A 23071-nucleotide genomic window follows, 5' to 3' on the forward strand; every position below is an offset into this window, starting at 1 on the left:
TGTATTTTAGTATATTTAGTATTTAGTATATGTATCTTCTACTGTCCTTATTGCTTAGTTGTGTTTTTATATTATATACTTTTAATTACTTTCTGCTGTTAGTGAATGTGTGTGTGTGTGTTGTCTGTATGCTACTGTGACCTTGAATTTCCCCTGGGGATCAATAAAGTATCTATCTATCTATCTATCTTCACCTACGACTGTACACCTGTACATGGCTCTAACACCATTGTCAAGTTTGCAGACGACACTACGGTGATTGGTCTCATCAGCAACGACGATGAAACGGCCTACAGGGAGGAGGTCCAGCACCTTACATCGTAGTGCACTGACAACAACCTGGCTCTCAACACCAAAAAGACCAAAGAGCTCATTGTGGACTTCAGGAAGTCTAAAGCTGGCACACACACCCCCCATCATCAACGGGACTGAGGTGAAGCGTTTCACCAGCTTCAAGTTACTGGGTGTCCACATCTCTGAGGACCTCTCTTGGACCCTCAACCCCTCTACCCTGATCAAGAAGCCTCACCAGCATCTTTTCTTATTGAGGAGACTAAAGAAGGTCCACATGTCTCCCCAGATCCTGGTGAACTTCTACCGCTGCATCATCGAGAGCATCCTCACCAACTGTGTCACAGTTTGGTATGGCAACTGCTCGGCCCACGACCGAAAAGCACTGCAGAGGATGGTGAAAACTGCCCAACGCATCACCGGTTCCTTACTCACCTACATTGAGACCATTCAGGGCAAGCAATGCTTGTGTTAGGCGCGCAGCATCATCAAGACTGTTCTCACCCCAACCACAGACTGTTCCCCCCACTACCCTACGGGAGGCATTACAGGTCTCTCCACACCTGAACCAGCAGGTCCAGAGGAAGCTTCTTTCCTGCGGCTGTCACCTTACTGAACTCTAACTCTGCATCCCGGTGACAACCAATCAACTAAGCCCCCAATTTCTCATAATATATTCTGTTAATACACTGCATATGTCTATATTATTCTTACTACTATTATATTGTTACTGCTACTACATTGCACATATCTGTATGTTGTTCACACATTGTTCATATCACATAGCCATATTTATTCTGCTCTTATATAGTAACTGCTAATACACTGTGTATATTTATATCTAATTTATATTACTCTAAACCAAATTCTGTAAACCTACTGCATACTACTGTCTACACTGCACTATATTTCTTGTCCTGCCTATGCATCACCTGTCTATACTTTGTAAATCACATTGCACTTTTCTGCTTTTTTGCACTTCTGATTAGATGCAAACTGCATTTCATTGGCTTTGTACTTGTACTATGCACAATGAAAATAAAGTTGAATCTAATTTAATCTAAACATGATTTGCCACACAGAAAAGTAAATCTGGTAAATCATGTTCTGTAAATCTGAAGTGTGTGTGTGTGTGTGTGTGTGTGTGTTTTCAAGCTCAGACACACCACTCACCTCACACAAGAGATATTACTGTGCTGAAAAGCAGTCTGCTGCATCTGCTGCGTCATGCGACGCTTCTCTATGTACATCTCCCAGCAGTCCCACACAAGACGCAGCCTATGTTTGTGGGCTGTAGAGTTATAATTATAGTAAGATTAGAACGTAAGCATATCATGGGGGTGGAGTGCCACCACAACGTCCAGAAAAGCACAATAATAGAGCAAAGGAGCACCTATCTCAGTGTACAGCAGAATCATAGTCAAATACAGTGTGTCAATGTCTATCAACTTCAAATAAACTAAGCATTTTGTCCCCAATTGACGTTGGTACAGGATTTTAAATGGAGAAGGTAATCATACCAAAGTTTGTAGCTATTTGCCATTTTGTTTTCTTCTCTCTCTGCAAGAAGGTAAAGCTTCTCCATGCTGGGAACACTTTGTGGAACAGATAATATCTGTGAAAGAAGACCATCACATCCTGAAACCAATCACACTCTGCCTTTCACACACAGTGCTTCATCAGCGGAAAAAATAGACTGTTTATAACCTGTAATGACAGTCTGCTCGTATCGCAAGGCTCCACTCTTTTCTGCTGTACCACCAAACATCCCTCCATTGCTCCAAGGCCCTGCCAAGGACCACTCTCCGGTAATGAGATCTGAGGATCATTGACAAACTTTCCTCGTGCCTTTTGTTGTGATACAACAAACATAATCAGTTCAGATATTAGAGACCCTCAGAAAAGGGAAGAGACGCATACCTGGCTTTAGATGGAGATACTCTTCCGAAAGTCTTTCGCATCCATATAAAGAAGAATTTCCTTGCCAGATGTCTGTCAAAAATACATCTCACGTTACTTTTTAGGGACCGAACAGAAAGAGGAATGCATTTAATTCAATATCTGTCCCCCACCTTATTCGCCGTTCCTTCAGTCTTCCTCCTCTATTCCAAGAGTATCCAACCCTATACTTAAATTTACGCGATGTATTGCGTGGCTGGTTACTCCGATTGGGACAGGTAGGCCTGTTAATGCTTTGGGTACCTGGTTTAGAAGCGTGCATTATTCACATCCATGTGTGACTGTAGCCTAAAGACAATACCTTTACTGACAGCTAACGTTAGCCCAAAGCGAACTATCAAGAGTTAGTAGGTAAACCCGAATCTCCACAGCCCTTATCAATACATCTAACATTAACCGTAAAGCTTCGAGTTAGAACTAGAGTACATTTTGATTCAAGGTAACGTTTACGTGTTTTTTCCGTGAAGATGCTGTACTTAACTGCATTCTAACTGCACGTGAAGTTACTTAGATCAGACCATAGACATATAAGAAACTTCTCTACAGACATTCATCTCTATTATACAGTCGAACCAACGGATTTGCAACCTTCGTTTGCCTATTATCAAAGTTGTGGTGGGGAAGTGAGCTTCGTGGTGGTTTGCTGATGTTTTGGAAACCAACTGTCGCGCGAAATGTAAACTTCAACTGCACCTGCGCAAAGACCCAAGTACGTATATACAAGGCGTGTTCGACAGCGTCCGATAATGGGAGGATTGGATTGCGCAGAGCTTGTTGTCGAGTATTGCGGTCTATAAATTAATTCCTAGGTTCTGTTTCTTTTGGAAAATATTAGTATTTTAGGGTATATCTGGCTGAGATGTATCGGTATACAGGTTATTTGTACTTAACGTGCATATGTACAAGACGCAGTTGCTGACAATCTAACAATTTCTGATGCGTTCAAATCTTCATACCAAGCTTCATGTTTTCCCCCACCTGAATAGCTTTACCTCCGCTCTGCTTTATAATCTTTGGTACAGCCGAGTTGGTTGTAGTATGATCACTAGATAAAAATGGAACTGTTACAAAAAAGAGTTCAGTGATGCTTCTTATCAGTTCAGCATCAGAGTAATCTACACGTAATTCCTGGTAGATTAAAACTAAACAAAAAAATCAAATGCAAACTCCGTGACTTTATTCCAATTTGCATACTTCTGTACTTACAATATCTAATATGAGTGCACAAGCCAATGCACTTGTGCAATCATATTAGGTATTGTAAGTACAGAAGTATGCGGATTGGAACATAGTCCCGTCTCTTCACAAGATATGACTGGCCCAGAGCCCGTCTCTTATTAGACATTCTCTGACTGGCCCCAGGACAAATTAATTGTCAATAATGAGGGGCTACTTTGGCGTCCATGTACATTGCCTGAAATGATGGACTTTTATTTTATATTCATTACTGGTGTGGCATAACACAAATAAATGTACGTTATCACCATCACTGTTGTAGCTAAAAAAAATAATAAAGTAAAGTGCCACATAAAGAGCCAGCGATTACATGTTTTTGGGATGGCGAGTTCAAGCTCTATATAATCCTTCAGAGGGCCTTCTCTCGGATGCAGTGAGTGATCAAAATCGCCGCTGTGTGACTGGCAGAGAGGAAACAGAATAGTAAAGTATCCTAAGGTAGCGTTTATTGCAGTCTTATTGGGACAGTCAGCATTTTCGCGAGCGTAGAACGTTTTTCTCCGTCGACATACAAATGCTTAGTGTTACTTCCTTTTGGTTTATTTTTCAGAAAGTTTATAACGTTAACTAAAGACGCGTTTGTTAACCAGCTAGCTAGCTAGCTTGCAGCCATAGTGGTCTGTGGGTGCTAGCTAGCTAGCTAGATTTTCAAGACCGTTAGCCAACAGGCTAACTTTTACCAGCTACGAGTTTGCTTTGTTGCGACCATCCTTCTCCGTGCGTTTTGCGGTTAATAATAAAGTGAGCTGATTTATCTCTGTTCTCTGAAGACTAGAGTGAGGTTTGGGAAACGTCGGGAGCCTAATAGGCTAAGTTGAATTACACAGTGGGAAAGGATATCGAGTTGTGTGCTTACTTTAGCGAGCTAACTTGGCTGTCGCTAGCGTTTCTAGCTAGTGACGCTTTCGGCGTTTGCTCTGTAGAAAGTTGTTTGGCTTATTTGCGAGGAAGAAGAGTTATCGTCGCGAAAAATTGGATAGGTCACAGCGTGTTTGAAGCGAAGTTATCGAGTGTTTGCCATTAAATAGCAGTTTGAACCAACACAGGGAGAGGGGCGCATAACTAAACTTAAGGTAAGTTTCATTGCTATCTATCATGGCTATCTGTAGTTGCATTAGCTGACTTTACCCAATGCTAGGTCCCCTTCCCCATGAACCAACGTTAACATTATTAAGTTTAAGAGTCTAAGTTAAAGTCCCACATTCCCTTTTTACTGTTACAAATTTCGTTGTGGGATTTTGCTGATTTGGTTACGTTATTTGCTAAGCTGTCAACGTCTCGGTTTGTTTTTGCTAACATAGCCGGTGTTTGCTAGGTACTATTGGTTATAAATTAGCTTTCATTTTGTGCTAGCTACCTAGCAAACTAGCTAGCGACCCAGTCAACAAGACATTCGTTGACGTTGATACAGTTTTAGTAATTGATACGAGTTTATTAGGGCTTGTTAATGCTCAGCTATATTTTGCTAAATAGGCCAAGTTGGTTAATTACCTTACGAAACATTTACTTGAACGAGTTAGCAAATCTGACTATAAACTGTTAACTAACACAAACGTTTAGTTATTTCTTGAAGGTCTAGTATTCCCTAACGATAGCTGATTTAAGTTAGCGTTACCGCTAGCTTGCTAACAAATGTGTTCAGTTGTCAGTGGTGTAATGGCTAGCAAGTTAATGAGCGTTAACATTAGTTTCATAGCGCGCCTTTTCTACTAGATCTTGATGAAACTAGACGTGTCTGCTGCGTATAACGTATAATTACCGTTAACTAACGGCAGTCAAACCAACACGGTGGCAAGTTAGGGAGTGGGTGCAACACCGACGCCAGTGTGGACTGTGGGATTCAGCTTGAACACCGAGCCTTTTCTCATCCTCAGCGCATCCTCAGTTATTCAGGGACATTACAACTGGGGTATCATGGGATGGGCATTCAAGAATTTAGTGTAACTTGGTCGCTTTTTAAAATATTGTTTAACTAATGCATAGTTGGTGGCTGAATTCTGTCACATTAATACATTCATATTCACAGCTTTTGACCTCTCTTCACATAGAACACACGTACAAATACACTTACACATTCAATTGCTCTGAAGTAATATTACTCTTCCAAATTGTCAGTTGTAATGAAAACCCTGCTGGTACACTGAAGATCCCCTTGACAGAGTTGCCTTCTGTCAATCCTCCTCCACAGCTGTTGAGATAATCTGAGTCAGAAGCAAACCTTGACCTCCAACAGCAGTCATGGAGAAGGATGTCTGCGTGGAGGAAAAGGAGAATGTTGACAGTCCAACTGATCTTGCCAAGGAGTCCGATACAGGACCATCCGCTTTCAGATATACCAAGGTATGTACATTTGACCTGACTGCTGTTGCAGGTACAGCTTTGTTTCCTCCAACCAAGTCATGCAATCGGTTAGCTTCTCTTTCTTTTTCTGCTTGGTTACAGAGAACAATGTTTAAGAAAATGGTGGTTCTCTCTGTTCTTTTAGTGTAAATTCACTGTTTGTGCCTGAACCAGATTCTGCTATGTTACATCTTGTACCCTGAACCTACTACCAGATGTAAAGGTTGATAAAAAATATGTGTAATCGAAGGTTTGAAACCCCATAGTTCAGTGTGTGTAGAATAGCCCAAATATTGCAACCGTATTGTATGTCACCTCTGGCATATCAGCCCAACCATATAGATGGAGTGTTCATCAGTAAAACCATTGTGTAGGTTTTAAAATGCAGGATTTGAATTCAGATATCTGAAAACCAGAAAAATGCTTAGTGCTTAGTGAATATACCCAATGGCTTATCTTTAAACTAACACAACAGTGATGACTGGATGTACTAAAAAGTAGCCGCTGAAAGGAAATTAACAGGGAATCCTGAGCATTCAAGTCAGCAACTGTTGTGTAGCTCGAATGCTCTCTGTCCACATTGAAGACGTTAAATATGCCCTTCTATTGTCATATTTTTCATTGCAACGCGAGTGACAAGAAAAAATAGAAATGGGCCGTCCTAGTTGTGCATCACGCTGCAGAGCACTGCTTCGCGTTGCTATTGTCAGGACATTCCAATTGAAAACGATGTAATTAAACTGATTTTTATTGCTAAATGCTTGCTCGCATCGCATGGTAGTTAAGACTTGGTGTTAGTTCTGCGATTACTGGCCCCTTCGGTATAAATGTGCAATTATCAGACCGAAACCTCTCGTGTCCTGATCAAGTGCTTGGATTGTCATAGTCTCTTTGTATAGTGGTGTCTGGTGTAATAATGCTAATGTAACCTGTGTTGCATGACTACAGAGTAGCTTGATGGTTAGCCTTGTACATGTTGCTGAACAGGTTGTATGTGTATATTTACTGATCTGTGCATTCAAATGACAAATATTGAAGTAAGGCATGCTATGTTTGCTGCAGTGGCTGTGGTAGTTTCAACATCTACACTACTCTGCATCAGGGCCTCAAGTCAGCCAGCTCTTCCAATATATTGCCCCTTTTGTTGTTTTTATAATAAATGACACAACAATGGCCCTGAGGATCTCATTACATTATCTCTGCGTTCAAATTGGCATCAATACATGCACCCATGTTCACCGTCTGTAGCTTATGCCCACAAATACCATAACCCATCCTACCACCACTGGAGAATATTGACCATAAACTACAAAACGTCATACATCTTGTTTGCCCTGTGCTGGCTACAGTGTAAACTGGGATTTAACTGTAGAGAGACACTTCTCCGAAAGTGGCACATGCCATCAAAGGTGAGCATTTGCTCAAGTCATTTACAAATTGCAGTCAGACCAAGACTCTGGTGAGGATGATGGAACACTTGGGAGAACTTCCCTGATATGGTTTGTGACCGTTTGTGCAGAGATTCTGCAGTTGCATTTATGCAAATCAACAGGTGCATCAGCTATCGGTCAAAGCAACCAGATGTGTTCGAAATGCTGCCAAATACTCGAAAACGACGTTCTGACCGCTTGTGGTAGTGAAATGAACGGTCAACTCGCAGGCAACAGCTTTTGCCAACATTCTTGCCGTCAGCATTCCAATTACATGTTCCCTCAAAACGTGACATTTGTGTCGTGTAATAAAACTGCACACTTTTTATTGTGACCAGTCCAAGGCAGCCCTGTCCAATAATCATGCCATGTAATCAGAATCTTGAAGAATAGAATTCTTGTCTATTGCGGTATATCTTTGAGTGTAGTTGGCGATTAGTATTTTCAACATTAGTAGCCCCCATATTGTCATCTCTAATTTTGAAAAATCCTTTTATCTTGGAATTGCCTGTCTTGTTCAGCTTGTGCTCACTATTGTACGCAGTTAAGTTTGTTTGTTTTTGTTTCTACAGGAAGAGCTACTGGAAATAAAAGAATTTCCCATTTCCAATGAAAGACCAGAGTGTCTGTCAGAAAAATATGACAGGTCTGTATAACTTCTATTCATAGCTGATGTTTTCTTCTTTTTTCAGCAACACTCACTCAACAATTTTGGTAGGTTCTTTCTCCCCTGTAAAAGAACGTTGACTGGCATGGTCTTGTGTAGAGAACCCAATGATTTTCATACTGCCCACCCAAAGCAGGTTGGGGGCAGCATATTACTACATTTGGCCACTCCTACCTCTTCTCCCTCGCAGACGTAACCGAAAAGTTTGGCCAAAGTGGAAGAGACTAAATCCTACATGTAGCATGTAAACATTTATGATTCAAAGATATCTGGGTTAAAATGTTGGATGTCTCCAACATTGACTAATGATTGTGTTACATTTGTGTTGCTCAAACGGTCAATTTATTCATGCGTTAACAAGGACTTTGTTACTTTTGTGACTCTGAAATCAGGTTTTAGCCATTAGTAGCACCTTTCCTCATGATGAGATAATGTCCATGATGGCACGTTTGCTTTGCGAGTTGTAGCTAATTTCAAGTTTAAAGGCACTCTAAGTGATGTTGGGTAACGTCACTTTCAACTGTTGATCTTGAAACTGCTACTCCCTCCCCCTCCCTCCCGTGCGATTGAAACTCTCCTAAAAGCGTGTATTGTCGGTGATTAGCTGGAACAGTTTATGTTTTTATGGTCCAGGCTGGACCAAGTTGTTTTTGTTGCTGTTTTAGGAGCCTGGGCTGTCCAGAGACTGCTTTTTTACAGTGTATTCAGGGCACACGCAGCTAGCAGATGGTGTAGTAATGTTTGCTGTAACATTGCTTAGAGCAGCTTCAAAACTAATGTTCTTGTATATAACACCTTTTAATGGCTGCGAAATGCATATGTCTGTGTGTAGTTTTTGCATCGCAAGCAGAAATGGGAGCCAAAGGTATTGTTGTACCATGATGACTGTCTAACCTGCTGACTAACCTGAATTTTGGTTGTGCAGTGATGGCGTGTGGGACCCAGAGAAATGGCACGCCTCGCTCTACCCCTCAGACCGGGACTCCCCTGTTGAGGGTCACAGGAAGGATTACACAGATGACAGGGTGCCACTTAAACGCAGGATTGCTGGTAAGTGCCTGCATTGCCCATAGTTTCTTTTATGTGGTCTTTGTAATGTATGCATACAGTGGTTAAGTGGCGTTAAAGCAGACATAGAATGAAAGACCGGTTTTACCTTGGCTTTCTGGCCATGCATTGAACTCCCCTTATTCAGCAAAGGTACCGTGAACCGGAAACATGTTTGTTTCCTCCCTCATATTCAAATCTCAGACTTTGAAATGACCACTTTAAAATGTGCAAATCTGAACAAAGACCGAGTGTGATGCCAAACACACAGACTGACGCACACCGTCCCTCTGATAACTGGCAGTCAATCTGTGTAAAGCTCTCTTTATTATTTATATGAGTGTTAGAAAAACATGAGGCGGTGCTAGATATCTGCTAAAATTGGCCATTTTATTACCAAGCCTGATAATATTGTAGGATTGCAACAGACATTGGTGTTTTTTGTATAAAATACTATTTAATCTTGCCATTAGGAAAAGCGTTCTGTGATTATTGGTGTTAAAAAATGTTTTTGCCATCTTGCCAAGCTCTGGGCCCAGCATATTTTCCAAGCTACATGCCACATTATCCCATGACTGTGTGTCTGTCCCCAGACCCTCGAGAGCGTTTGAAGGAGGATGACCTGGAGGTGGTTCTCAGTCCCCAGAGACGGAGTTTTGGAGGTGGTTGCCAAGGCAATGCGGCATTGCCATCAATGGCACGGCGACCCGTCAGCCCACTGGAGAACAAGGAGAATGAGAGTTTGAGGCTGGTGGGGATCCGCCGCATTGGCAGTGGGCGCATCATGGCTGCCCGCACTTTTGAGCGGGACCTGCGCACAGAGCGAGACCTACGCCCCGACAAGGAGCGAGAGAGGGACTACAAAGACAAGAGGTTCAGGGTGTGTGTTCAGTGGCTCTACAAGATCACTCTTTTTGGTTGTAGTCTACAGTAGGGCTGCATGATTTGGGGGAGATGCCTTTGAACGATATTGTGATTGCAATTCGATTTGTGATATCATTTTTGAAAGTGAAGCAAAATTTGGAATATTGAAATGAAGCTTAAGTTGAACCACCTCTGATTGGTGTGCATGCCTACTGGTAGTTTCATTGTGTGTGACACAAGGAGGATGATGTGATTATAAAAAACATGCAGACAGTTATGAGTTGCATGTATAATTGATCTTTTGCGATTAGCTAATTGCATTAATTGTTCAATTAAAAATGGATTAATTGTGCAGCAAATTTACTGCAGCAAATATCTGAGAGACTGTGTCGTTCACATTCTGTACAGACTTTCTGTTCATACATGGCGCACGGCACAATCGACATAAGCCTCAAAGTGACTTTCTCTCACAACACTTCTATGCATTTGCTCTTCCTGCATCTGCTTTCAGTGCAGAAATGAGTATAAATGATTGCATGTCTAACTTAACTCTCCTGCATCCTCAGAGGGACTTTGGGGACAAGCGTGTGTTCAGTGAGAGAAGAAGGAATGACTCGTATGCCGAGGAAGAGCCAGAGTGGTTCTCTGGCGGCCCCACCAGTCAGTCAGAAACCATTGAACTCATTGGCTTTGATGACAAAATCCTAGAGGAGGACAAACGCAGACCAAAGCGCTCTCGAAAGAAGAGTGATTCCATAAAAGAGGGTGAGAATCTGCCCAGCACTCACTGGCCAAACCACTCCTTTTAGGCTGCATTCAAATGGACACACTTTTTTTCACCTCCAAAAACGAGTAGAACAAAGTAATAAGTGTCAAACGTGAGGTGGAAATTGATTGTGTAAGTGTTGCTACCTCCCTGACTTGGCTAAGGCAGGCAGCTAAGCAACGACCAATTGTTGGGGGAAAAACGTGACTCCAAAAGTTATATCTAACTTGCGTCTGGTGTTTTTAGAAGCCTCACTTTTTGTTTTGCTTGCGACTAGCTTATCTTAACATGAGGTGCGTTGCATCAATCAATTGCAGCATTTCTTAGGGAAAGAACTGAATTTCAGAGCCCGGAGGTGAGAAAAATTGTACGTGTGAACGGGCCCTTACTTCAGAACATTCTCTTTTTTATGTTAAATTAAAAAGTTACATGTCTGCTTCGTCAAGGGCCTAATTTGGTGAATGTCCCGTTTCTTTTAGCTCTTTTTGTAATGGGGCCTGTTTGTTTTATTTATTTTTTATTTTTTATTTTTTTTTATTTATTTCCCAATGCAGTGGAGTGCAACGGGGGACTGTCAGAGGAACCGGAGCTGGCACAGGGATCAGGAGCTGATCAGGAAGTGCCCCGTTCAGAGGTCCTTCCAGAGCAGACCTCAGGAGACTTTGACTTCAATGAGTTCTTCAACTTAGAGAAGACCATGCCTGGGCTGGCCTCGGTAAGGCTGAGGATTGGGATGTGGGTGACTGGTTTGCTGAGACTGGCTGGCTCAATTTATTTATTTTTAATCAGTATGGTTGGGAGTAATGTTCATTTCTTCATTGATGTTTAGCCATATGATCTGTTATGTTTATGTGTGATCTGTTGTGGTGTGTGTGTGTATGTGTGTATATATATATATATATATGTGTGTGTGTATGTATGTATATATATGTGTGTGTGTATGTATGTATATATGTGTGTGTGTGTGTGTGTGTGTGTGTGTGTATATATATATATATATATATATATATATATATATATATATATATATATATATATATATATATATATATATATATATATATATATATATATATATATATATATGTATGTGTATTTATATGTATATATATATTTTTCATAATTGCCGCCTTACTAATTGCTATCAGGATCGTAAATTTATATTTTATGCACTAAAACTTATCTTTTGTTATTTGGACTCAAAAAGACCTAGTTATGTTACCGAAATAATTAATCTCCAAATTATTGCTAATAATGGTAAACAAAAGGCAAACCTGGCCAAACTTCACAAATTACAGTTCATGAAAACAGTGACCTTTAGTTTTCTAGACTTTTATATGTATGTGTAGATGTATATAAATGATCTCACCCCATTTCTAGCTGTGTGGTATCTTGTTCAGTAGGAAAGCACTCTGTACATTTCCCGAATGAGAATGGGTGTGACTTGGTGTTACACCTTTGACATATCTTTGGGCACTTGGTGTCCTGGCTTCAGAGAAATGTCTTGCATGACGAATCCTCTGTTGCTGACCTGTTGGATCTCTTCATATTTCTTATCCTTTGGGTTTCCTTTCTCTTAAATGTGGCTTTGTGATACAAATGTATGCCCATCTATTGAGTATAGCTGCATCGAAATTTATTGGCTGTAGGATGTTTTTGAAGCACGAGTTGTATTGCCCCTTGGTATTGTAAGGCTTGCCCAACAATTCAATAGAAACAGGGAAATCTGGGGAAAATAATGCTTCCTCGTCTCTCAAACTTACCGCTTTACTGTAAACCCAAACCCCAGCCTATACTTTTCTCTGTAGAGGGTAAAAGGCTGCAAACTCTCTCTACCAAGTAAGTGCCAGTATCTACTGAGCTGCACTGCATCTACTGAGCTTTTAATTCTGTTCTCTTCAAAAGCCGCTGTGCTGATGCTGCTCATCCTCTGTCCTTCAGATGATCGAGGATGTTCTGGGTGAAGGTCCGGTGTCGGCCAGCCGCTTCAGTCGTTGGTTCACTAATATGAGCCCATCGGGCTCCCGCTCCAGCAGTCTGCGCTCCACCCCACACGAGGAACTGGAGAGACTGGCAGGTAGGACCCTTCATATTTCACTAACACACACACACACACACACACACACTCTGAGTGAGTGACAGTTGGCTGTGTTAGTCTCTTCCATTTCCTAACTACGGACAGATACCTGGTAGGAGCAAGCTTTAATCAATCAAAGCAAACTTTTTGTTGGACTGGCCTGGCTACGCCGTCTTCCACACTGTTTCATCAGACTTCAGGACTGTAAAGAAGTGTGTTCTCACCATCAAACTATAGCCATGACGGCTATTCAAATTGCTGCTGTTTGTGCAAGTTTGACAGACCTTCCTCGCATAGAGACCGTTGCTAATGTAGGATTAGACAATAGCTGTTCTAGGTTAGAGATTTTTGCAGAGGTAATAGCGTGCCTTTATCCAGTGTTCATAGCACAACTTTAGACGTTGCTTATACACCACATTGATTAGCCCAGGGATTCCCAAACTGCAAGCTGCCACTAGGGGGTACACGAGATGAAAAGGGCAATGGCGGAAAGGTGTTAAAATGATGAATTAATTAAATAATCTAATTAATTAATAAATAATACATAATTATACCATTCCATATAATGATATGGAAATGTGAAATTAAAGGAAATCCTTTGTAAACTCTATAGTAGGCTATGTTTTCATTAAAAAAATAAGCTACCCACAATGCACGTGATCTCCTGCGGGCAGCCAGAATATCTGGCTCGTTAGTTTCGTGGAAGTATAGGCTAGGTACGCCAACATGGAAAACTGGCTAAAAAGAGGGACACTGTCCAAAAGGCCTAATCAAAGCGATCGAAGAGGAGAAACGAGAGAAACTGAGCAAGAGAGAGGTAACTATGGGATGGGGGCAGAATGATTAAGGCGGAGGTGGCTCCGGAGCGCAGGGGGATAAAAGAAAGGACGAGACGGGAAAGACTGCGCAAAGAAAACAAAATTATGATGAGGCATATAGGCCTAGGCTTCATGTAGATTTGTCTAACCAGTCTAATGTTGTTCTCCACACTGTTTTTTAGCTCATAGACCAGTTGCACATTTTGATTTTGTTATTTGTTGTTCAGGGTGGCTAATTAAATATGATGCCTGGAATGCGTCAATAGAATGTGTTACGTTATTATGTGTAAAAGGTGGTCCGCGGGAAAAAAAGTTTGGGAACCGCTGGTTTAGCCTAAATCAACTCATTGTATACGGTTTATATGCAATAATGTAGATTTCGCTTTACTATTGACCATCAAACAAAAATCATAAGTGATAGTGACACACCAGGATCACAGAAACTATCGGCAAAATTGGTTATATGTAGGCTCTGGGTAGTTAAGTCATTACATGTGCCTGTAAGTCCATACATTTCCCGGCGGGGTGCCTAGCTTCCATGGTATACTGTATGTCTCATTGTGATAGAAAGTAAGCTACTTACTTCCAGACGTTGCCAGCAATGACTTGATACTGATTGCATTCAATCCATTTCTAACGTCACCTTGATCTTAATCATCCTTGATTATCTTGGCACTGTACTGAGGGTTCCTTGCGTGGCTTTCTCTTACAGGGCTGGACCCACGCTGCAGCTCTCCAACTCAAGGACCAGCGCCATACTTCACCCCCATTGGCTCGGGGGACAGCCGTGAAAAAGTGGACATTTTGCAGCTGCTGCACAATGCCAAGATTGACCTGAAGCCTCTCCTCTCCAGCCTCTCTGCCAACAAGGCCCGTCTGAAGGAGAGTAGTGAGTACCCTCTACCTGGCCAGGCTTCATTATGAGTGCAGCATGTATTAATATTTTACCCTTGCCTCTTGGTAAGGGGGAAGCATTTTGTAACTCACAAAAAGTCAGGAATATTTGGCTTTCAGGTGAAATTTCAGGAATTAGGATGAACCTAAAATCCACTATAACCTTTCTGTACTGAAACATAAAATTTCACCCGAGAGCCAGATGTCCCTAACTTTTTGTGAGTAGTGTAGCTTAAAAAGCACTGGTCTTCTGTACTTTTATTCAAGCTAGAGGGTCACCATGTCTCAGGACTCCTGCATGATTATCCTGATCCAACTCAGAATGCAGATGATAGAATTTGGTTTCACTTTGGTTAATATAATGTGACTGGGACAATGGTCTGCCATCACCTGACCAGGGGGCGGAATGGGACATAAAATATTAGCCTACTGAGAGATCTTAAGGGGGGCGGGGTAGTTGATGGGAGTATGACCCAACTTGACCTGATTCCTATTTCAGGAGAGAAATCCAGGGCTACTTGAAATGTTTTGCGGCTGTTCATCTAAAATCTTACCCATCACATACGCATCTCAAAACTTGGCATGTCCGGTCATTATAGTTGTTACCGTGTTGATTACCGGGGCTGAGGGGAGGGGTCCACAGGGAGTGAAGAGTTGGGGGCTGCGATCACAGTCCAGGCTGCTGTGGGGCACAGCAAAGAACTTATACAAGCAGTGATCATGTCCTTGTGGTCAAAAATAATCCAAGAAACTGGTGAGACTGCAGTTTTATTCACGTCACCGGGAACATGTTGCCCACACGAAATGCCAAGTAACATGCCCACTTCTCTGTAGTTGCACTCTGGTCTTTTACCCTTAACACCCACACATACAGAAATCAGGAGGTGTCACTCCCAACAATGATCCATCCACCCAGTTAGTATTAACTGAGATAAGGATGTTACAAAACCCCTTAACCTTCCCCTAACCCAGGCCATGTTTGTGTTGGTATCCCCACTGGGATGAGAACAATGAGACCCTACAACAAACCCTCTTCTCACACTCTGGAAATTTCCACAGAGGGAGGCTTTGGGGACAAAGAAGAATGAAAAGAACCATATTGCCATAGTACATATGCATGGTTAAACTAAACATTTCCCTTTTAAAATCACAATAATCAGTCTGGCCTCAAAACATTACCAGGCCAACCGGGAATTGTCCTGATTACCCCTCCGCTACTGCAACGGATTGATCTTGTTTGTTTCCTGATTAGCTCTTGCAATTTATTATCTACATTACGTTTATTATAAAAGACTGAAGGATGATGTTGCAAACAATGATTGAGTGCCATTATACTATATAATGTTTGGAAACTGGAAGTAACACTTTTCAGATATTGATCATTGTGCAAATACTTGCTCATTTTACTACAATATTGTACCTCAGAAAAGGCTTACATGTCTGTCTGTATATATACTTGGACTCTACACTGATCATGCATGTTGATGATTACTGTCTGTTTGACTTGATTAGCAAACACTGGTGTGGTGCTGTCCCTGGAAGAGGTGGAAGGGGGTCTGAAGGGCCTCAAGGTGGAGTCCGAGCAGCCGCAGCCCCCTAGGGGCGGCTGTGGAACGCCCTTCATGGCTGAGCAGCTGGAGCAGGCACTGACTGGTGGTCAACCCCGAATCACACGGCCCCGGGACTCCGACATGTCTGCCTTCAACAAGCTGGTCAGCAGCATGAAGGCAAGTGGCACTCTGCCCAACCAGCCCAACGTAAGTGGCAGCCGCTTGTCCAACTCCAGCCACGCCACTCACCTTAGCTGCATGATCGCATGGACCACCATCGCCTACTAGCCCCGCATTGCTGCTGACCCGTGCCTCTAGTACCATCGCGACTCCTTGTCATCTTGCCAGTGCTGCAGTTGGACATTTTGTGTGTGCAGTAGTAGATTCGATGGGCATACATTTGTTTTTGCTCACTTAGTGTATCCTTGTTTTTTTTTTTACTTCTTCCTCCCTCTCCCTTCAGTCTGTTTGCCATCATGCTTCCAGTGCTTGCTCCCTTTACGGTAGTGTGCAGTGTGACAGCAGCGTAACTTCCTGTATTTTTTTTTTTTTTTTATATGCTTGTGCTGTTCAGTTTTGTCATATACTTACTCTTGTCTCCTTTTCAGCTCCAGCAGCAGACGGAGTCCACTGTGATGCAGCTCCCTGAAGCCCAGGTCCCCACAGCACAGCAGAACAACATTTTCCAGGTGAGGAGCCAGTCTGTTTGGAATGTCTTTACAAAGAGGCTTTTTATGAAAGCTCGTATGCCACCCTGACACAATTCTGGCTGCTGTCTGTTTAAGGAATTGATGGGTGGCCATGTACCTACACACCCCCGAAGCAGCTCCCCAGCCCTGCTCAGCAGCCTGTTGGGGAACCATGAGGGACCCCCTGCCCAACCTGGAGCCCCTGCAATGGTCCACCGGAGGGGCCCCTCTCCTCCACTTTTTCCTCAGAGAACTCAGATACAGGACTACTTCATACAGCCAACAACTGGTAAAAGTGATTTGCCACTTGAATTGGGAGTTGTTTTTCAGTGGATATTTTCATTCATTCTTTTAATAGGGTTTCCACCTGTGGCAGGTGTATTATAGTAACCTGCAGGATATTCATACTCTGTCTTTTGCTGTGTTTGTCCTTTGCACTTCCATGGGTCCAAACGGTGTTAACCATGCACGTGAATCAAGTAGTCATAGCTTATTCTTGCATTTGATTTTCGATTAAATAGCTTATCACAGCTAACATTATGCAAGAAGCCATTTCATTACTAGTGGTTTTTGCAATGTGAGACTCGATAGTTCAAATTAAAACTATGCTTGAATCAAGAATGTCACATACAGGGCATTTCTTCATTCATCATGGTATAGTTGTGTTGGCAGTTTTCATTCACTAGGCATGTTGCTAAAATTACTAAATTCTATCTAAGTTTCCTACGTCCAATGGGGCCTTGCCTCAAAAATGAGAGTGACATCTCCTTCCAAGTTAAAAATTGGACGGGAGGGCTTTTCAAAGTTTGTTCTTCGGACATATACAACCAGGAACGGCACATGTTGTTCCTGAGCTCCGTAACATCAACTCAAAGGTTTATGACTTTACACAGTAAATATTAATCTGAAAAATACTTAGTCTCTTCTCTAATTGGTACACTTCTTCCGCCACCTCACTGGAGGTTTTACCCACTTTGTTTTTTACAGTAGTGCCCTCCGTAAAAAGGCGAATAGGTATGGTATTACAGAAGTATGCGAATAGGTATGGTATTACAGAAGTATGCGAATAGGTATGGTATTACAGAAGTATGCGAATAGGTATGGTATTACAGAAGTATGCGAATAGGTATGGTATTACAGAAGTATGCGAATAGGTATGGCATTACAGAAGTATGAGTAACATGTATTGGTGGTCTGTTGCAGGTTACCCCATTGGCCCTCCGCCCATAATGGGAGAGCGCATGGTTGAGATGCGTTCCCTAAGTCCTATGCAGCCTCAACAGGTAACTGCACAATCCTCACACCTCATCCATTATTTTCTTGTAATAGACTGTGTGTGTGTGTGTGTGTGCGCTTTGGAGTGTTTTTTTTTTTTTTTTTTTCTCCCCTGACCCCTCAGTGACCCTTCCTAACCTAAGATCTACACACTGCTCTATGTGCAGATGCGAGGCCTACCAATGGGAATGGACTTGCCTGACTTGGTCTTTCAGCAGGATCTGGCCATTTCTGGACGTCACCCTTACCCACATGGTTACAACAAACAGGCCCACGAAAACAAGCAGCAGGCTTACCGCAACAGGTAAATGTGTCGAGTACAAAGGGCTTTCATTCATTTCAAGAGTGTGTTTAGATTGGCTAAATTGTATGTGGTCTGTCTGTCTCTGTGTCTGTCTTTTTGTGTTTTTGTTTGTTTGTTTGTTTGTTTGTTTGTCTGTCTGTCTTGCCGTAGACAACCCAGACTGAACCGATCACCAGGTCCCCACACCACAGGCAGGAGCTCCCCTGCCAACCCAGTCACAAGCATGGTGAGTGTGAGCACACTACATTCCTAGTCTGAACATTTACATTGGATTTATCTGTGAACTGGCAATGTACCCACCAGGTTTGGACTTGGGTGCAGGATGTCAAATAATTCAGGCTGTACAAACAGAAGGCTCGAGCTGTATTTAAAAAAAAAAAAAAACTTCTTTCATTCCTCAGCTGTCTCCATCCTTCACACCTACATCGGTCATCCGTAAAATGTACGAGACAAAGGAGAAGACCAGAGACGAATCTACGAGCCGACCAGGCAGCAAAGAGGATGCAGCCAATTCACTAGAAGGTAATGATATCTTTGGGAGATGGCACTATTCAAGGTGTACCTAACATTTTTATGTAAGGTATCATTAATTGAATGCTTTGTGAGTTATACGGCTTCTACACACAGTTGCATTCCGTCAACGCATGTCAGTGGGTGTTCTTATACTATTCCTATTAGCTATGCAAATGACTTGAAATATAACCGTAATTTGATTGGTTGGTGCCGTCCGTCAATTGGCTTGATTGGCCAGTGCCGTCTGTCGGTGCCAGGGGGTCAAGAGCGTGCAGATTAGCTTCGGCATGTTAGCAAACGCCATTTTCAAATATCCGTGTTGGGCACGAGCTCTCATGCGCGTACATGTTGGTGGGTGGGTACCTATCTGGCGGCTACAGCCAAACGTTATTCAGTGCGTATTTCTTGAGGAGCCTATGAGAAGACGTGCATATTATGGTTGTTTATCCATCATATGACAAATAAAGAAAATTGTATTGATCTTGTTTCGTTGTTGTTTGTCCCGAACAAACATGGCATAAACATGATTAAAGACAATAAATTATAGCCTAGAAATCTAGAAGCCTAGAAACCTAGATGCACCCTAGCTGCAGCAAATTAATTTGCTCAGCCTGTAAGTCTAGTAGCAAACCATAGGAATTTCTATTGGCTAACACAGTGGATGTTATCCAATCACAGCGTTCTATTTTGTTAGTCTTAAGGCGGGCTTAACAGGATAACGTCAGTCCTGCGACGGTGAACAACAAGGAAGGTGGCTATGGCGAACGAAGAGCGGTTGTTTGAATCGGCGTTGGCGTCAACTTTGGAGGAGTTGGACTTGTGCTTTTCTTTGAAAGTTGAGCAACACAATGCACTTAAGTCATTCCTTTAAAAGAAGGATGTATTTGCCGTTTTACCGACCGGATACGGATATGGTCGTAGCACTGGCCTATTAGGGGTTTGCACGGCGTGTCATCAGATCTGGACGTCGCCATATTGGAGATACTCGCCTCATTAGAAAGCATTAGGCACTGAAGTAAATCCTAAACATCGTCAAGGAAAATGGTTAATTATTGCCGTGTTTTAGGTTGTACCAATAGGTCCGACTGAGAAAAACATCTGGTGTAGGTATCGACTTCCAAAAGTTATTTAAAAAACCAGGGAGAAAGGAGAATAATGTCAGAAGTTATCAGAGGAAAGGGGGCGCTTGTGGTTGAACTTGGTACTTCTCTCCCTCACTCAACTCCTATGGATCTGCGCTGCCAATAAACCGTAACTTCTCGAAATATCGCGCATTTTCTTGTGGTCCAAGTCCTGTCCTATATGCCTTTGCATCTTAGATGCATTTTGATGAGCTTTTCTGTTGCTTAGACACGGCTACAATCACGTAAGATATCCAAAGTGCATAAAACTCCATTGTACTTCATTCACTGAGTATCGCCAATATGGCCGCGCGTGCTGGATTACCATGGTTACCGGCCAGAACGTGACGGCCGTGCAAACCCCTAATTGCATGCCTAGGCAGTTTGAAAGACAATTCTCTGCCCGCCCCTTGGATTAAGCGAGGTGAATGGCTCGATTCCAGACTATACATTTCAATGATATAGGATGGCCCGCCAGGCTAAATAAATTACACAACAGCGGCATAAAGACCTTGTCTCGTTACACCATGGGTCTCCAACTGTTTTTTGCTGAGTCCGCAGACAACATTATCTTTAACCGTTACTTTACCATCTGCTGTGTACAACTCAAAGTAAAGACGCCACATTTTAGATGAGTTGGGGACGTAATTGTCCGCTCAGGCTGACCGTTCTGTGCGTTATCTTCAATAATATTGAATATCTTCAATATTATTTTCAAAACAGGATGGCTATTGAGGGCTCTGGCTCCAGTCATTATTGTGGCTACTGGCTATTATTGGCTTGATTTGGTCATGGGCCAACGCTAGAATACGTTTAGAGCACCCGCTATGAGATGGCAAACAATAAATAAAATAAAAATAATCAGACTGTAAAAATGCGCTACACTTGGCACTAAAAACCGAATAGTTTATTTATAGTTCGACTACGGATATTTCACGTCATGTTCGAATGCATATTTGCAGCAGGACAGCAGGCAGACCGCTCTTAGTTAGAGCTGCTGTGTTATCCAATGAAATTAAGTTGCGCTTCAGGGCGACTCCACTCGGACTCCATGTGCGTTCCCGAGCAACTTTTTCTTCCTGTTATGAGGCAAGGACTTTATGTGCATTATCGCCACCCTCTTACTGGAGGACGACTCTCTTTTGACAGAATATCCAATAAAAATCTACGTTGGTCCATGCGCTGGATCTGAACCAGTGTTCAAGATGGCGTTGACTATGAATTGGCCGGATTTACTAGCCTAGCCTCCACCATTCATTTGTATGGAGGGCGGGACTTAGTCACTCTCCAGTTATATATAATACCTCCATGGTCAGTGCAGCAACAGCTGAACTTCTCAATGCCAGTGACGGGAGCAACGCAACGGACCCACAATTTAGTTCGGCAACGGATGACGTGAGCCCCTGTAAAGTGAAAGGGATGCGTCTCCAGCAATGCAACGCACGCAACTGTGTGTAGAAGCCGATATTCAACCAGATTTTACATTAAACTACAAGATTCCTTTGAAATGTTTTATTACTTGAAAATGTAGTTGGTCCTGAATAAAATTCTTGATTTCTCTCCACCCTTTCAGAAAGCACCTCCCCAAGCCCTGGCCTGGATGGAGGAGAGGGTGGATGTCCTCCGGGTGGGACAGGCAAGTCTTGCTCCACCCCCGTTTCCTCCTCCTCACCCTCCTCTTCCTCCCAACACCCCCGCTCCTCTTCCCAGCGGCCTGCCGGCGGCACCTCCTCAGGGCACCACACGCCCACCCTGGTGTCCCCGGGAGGAGGGTCGTCTTCCAACTTCCCCCGGCCCATCTACCCTGTGCCACTGATCTCCCATGTGCCTCTGGTGCGGCCGCCCCCTCCTCAGCTGCACCCCAGCGTGGTCCAGAGGATGCTGGCTCAGGGCATACAGCCTCAGCTACTGCAAGGTCAGCTCGTGCTCCACTGTCCTGTCCAGACATGGGTTTGTTCAGACTGGGGGGGGGGGGGGGGCATTGCCTGCTGTGAGACTCCACAGCTTCACAAAATCAGATTAAATTTCACGTTGCGTCATTAACAGTGTCAAACAGTCTGCAATACGCATGTTTGATATTTTATTGCATTTACTTCTCTGCATACACATGTTTAACTAATTTCTGGTCTCTGTTATAGGCATTTACCCCCAGGCAGTGGATCTGTCTCAACTTCAGGGTTTACCCCCAGCCCTCCTAGGTCAACCCCTGTACCCAATGGGACCTACAGGGCACCCTTTGCTTGCCCCCCGGGCTGGCACTCATATCCAGCACCTTGCAGTCTTGCAACAGCAGCAGCAGCAGCAACTCCAGCAGCAGCAGAGACCATGTGAGTTTTTCTTTCAGTGAAATAAACCAAGATTAAACCAATTAGTGTCGAGGTTTTGAGCTGGTTTACACAGTCGTTGTCTTGCAGACCATCCTAGTGAGTTGGATTTTGCACTGATTTAGGTTGTGTAACGTGTACTCCTGTCTTGTACATAGGCTACTGTGAAGTTTTTTGTTTTGTTTTTCTTGGTCAGTGATGGTAGACAACCAAATTGTTCATTAGAATTCTGTTCTAGTCAGTAAATTCAATAATTCTTGTATCACTCATCTTGATGCATTACAGGCTTAATTTCCCCAACATGCCACACTCTAAAATATGTTTTCGGATGTGTAACTGGTGTGACTGAAGTGTTGGAATACCTTGACCTGTTTAATGATTTTGATAAATTGATATGCTTACTGATTGCTTGTTTGTTTCTCAGCCCTGCATCCAGCTTCCCAGGGAGTCCCTCAATCCCAGAGCCACAGCTCCGGTCGGATGAACCAATCTCAGCGGCGGGGAGGAAGTCCTCCCCTGGGTCTTGCAAAGTGGTTCGGCTCTGATGTGTTGCAGCAGCCCCTGCCCTCCATGCCATCAAAAGTGATCAGCGTAGATGAGTTGGAGTTCCGGCCATGAGCTGGGGAAGGATGGGAGCGATGAAGTCCTGTTGGCACCCCATCCCTCTCCTCTCCTCCTCCCTGCCGGTGAAGTGGATGTGCGGACTGGAGAGTGCCGTCCAAGAACCGCGCTCATTCTTAAAATCTCTAAACCCCCCCCCCCCCCCCCCTTCCCCTCCCCTCCCAATTTGAGCGTTTACAGAAAAGTCTAAAGTGCACGAGAGGGGGGAAAAAAAGGAAAGACGAGTCCTGGACACGTGTTTTTCAAGTCATTGTTTGAGTCAATGTAGTTCAAGGATTTTCTTTT

At 43.1% G+C, this 23071-nt stretch overlaps 2 protein-coding genes across 8 annotated transcripts in view; one reads left to right on the forward strand and one right to left on the reverse strand.

The window, feature by feature from the left end:
* sfi1 (SFI1 centrin binding protein) overlaps positions 1-3379 on the reverse strand; it is a 19762-nt gene extending 16383 nt beyond the window's left edge. Inside the window, exons 1-5 of one of the 4 annotated variants that reach the window (XR_006031080.1) lie at positions 2364-3379; positions 2212-2283; positions 1999-2109; positions 1812-1906; positions 1465-1582 (exon numbers count right to left, since the gene is read on the reverse strand). Coding sequence is in view for 3 of the 4 variants with exons in the window: in XM_042088449.1 (XP_041944383.1) it covers positions 1465-1582; positions 1812-1906; positions 1999-2109; positions 2212-2283; positions 2364-2512 (545 nt within the window). In the remaining variant the exon portion in view is untranslated. The remainder of the gene's footprint in view (positions 1-1464; positions 1583-1811; positions 1907-1998; positions 2110-2211; positions 2284-2363) is intronic. The other 3 variants (XM_042088449.1, XM_042088450.1, XM_042088451.1) reach the window with 3 other exon arrangements.
* A 486-nt stretch (positions 3380-3865) lies between these two features.
* Positions 3866-22992, forward strand: eif4enif1 (eukaryotic translation initiation factor 4E nuclear import factor 1). Of its 4 annotated transcripts, none has more exons than XM_042088452.1 (19): positions 3866-4559; positions 5675-5826; positions 7829-7902; positions 8849-8973; positions 9564-9850; positions 10401-10599; positions 11155-11315; positions 12542-12677; positions 14208-14384; positions 15902-16146; positions 16548-16628; positions 16725-16917; positions 17832-17911; positions 18071-18207; positions 18358-18433; positions 18609-18729; positions 21415-21756; positions 21980-22168; positions 22590-22992. In XM_042088452.1, the coding sequence occupies exons 2-19, from the start codon at positions 5725-5727 to the stop codon at positions 22781-22783; spliced, it is 2919 nt and encodes a 972-aa protein (XP_041944386.1). In that variant the 5' UTR covers positions 3866-4559; positions 5675-5724; the 3' UTR covers positions 22784-22992. The 4 variants fall into 4 exon arrangements, with proteins under 4 accessions (XP_041944386.1, XP_041944389.1, XP_041944390.1 ...); XM_042088455.1 differs by having other exon boundaries at positions 18367-18433; XM_042088456.1 differs by having other exon boundaries at positions 15902-16116.
* Positions 22993-23071: the final 79 nt, after the last annotated feature.

Source organism: Alosa sapidissima, chromosome 4 (assembly GCF_018492685.1).
Source record: "Alosa sapidissima isolate fAloSap1 chromosome 4, fAloSap1.pri, whole genome shotgun sequence".
Taxonomy (NCBI): Eukaryota; Metazoa; Chordata; class Actinopteri; order Clupeiformes; family Clupeidae; genus Alosa; species Alosa sapidissima.

Excerpts from the sequence above, each read along its gene's own strand:
- eif4enif1 (XM_042088452.1), top strand. The coding sequence starts at position 5,725 with ATGGAGAAGGATGTCTGCGTGGAGGAAAAGGAGAATGTTGACAGTCCA. Across the intron at positions 16,629-16,724 it reads AGCAGAACAACATTTTCCAG|GAATTGATGGGTGGCCATGT; the intron begins GTGAGGAGCCAG and ends TGTCTGTTTAAG. Across the intron at positions 18,434-18,608 it reads CCAACCCAGTCACAAGCATG|CTGTCTCCATCCTTCACACC; the intron begins GTGAGTGTGAGC and ends TTCATTCCTCAG.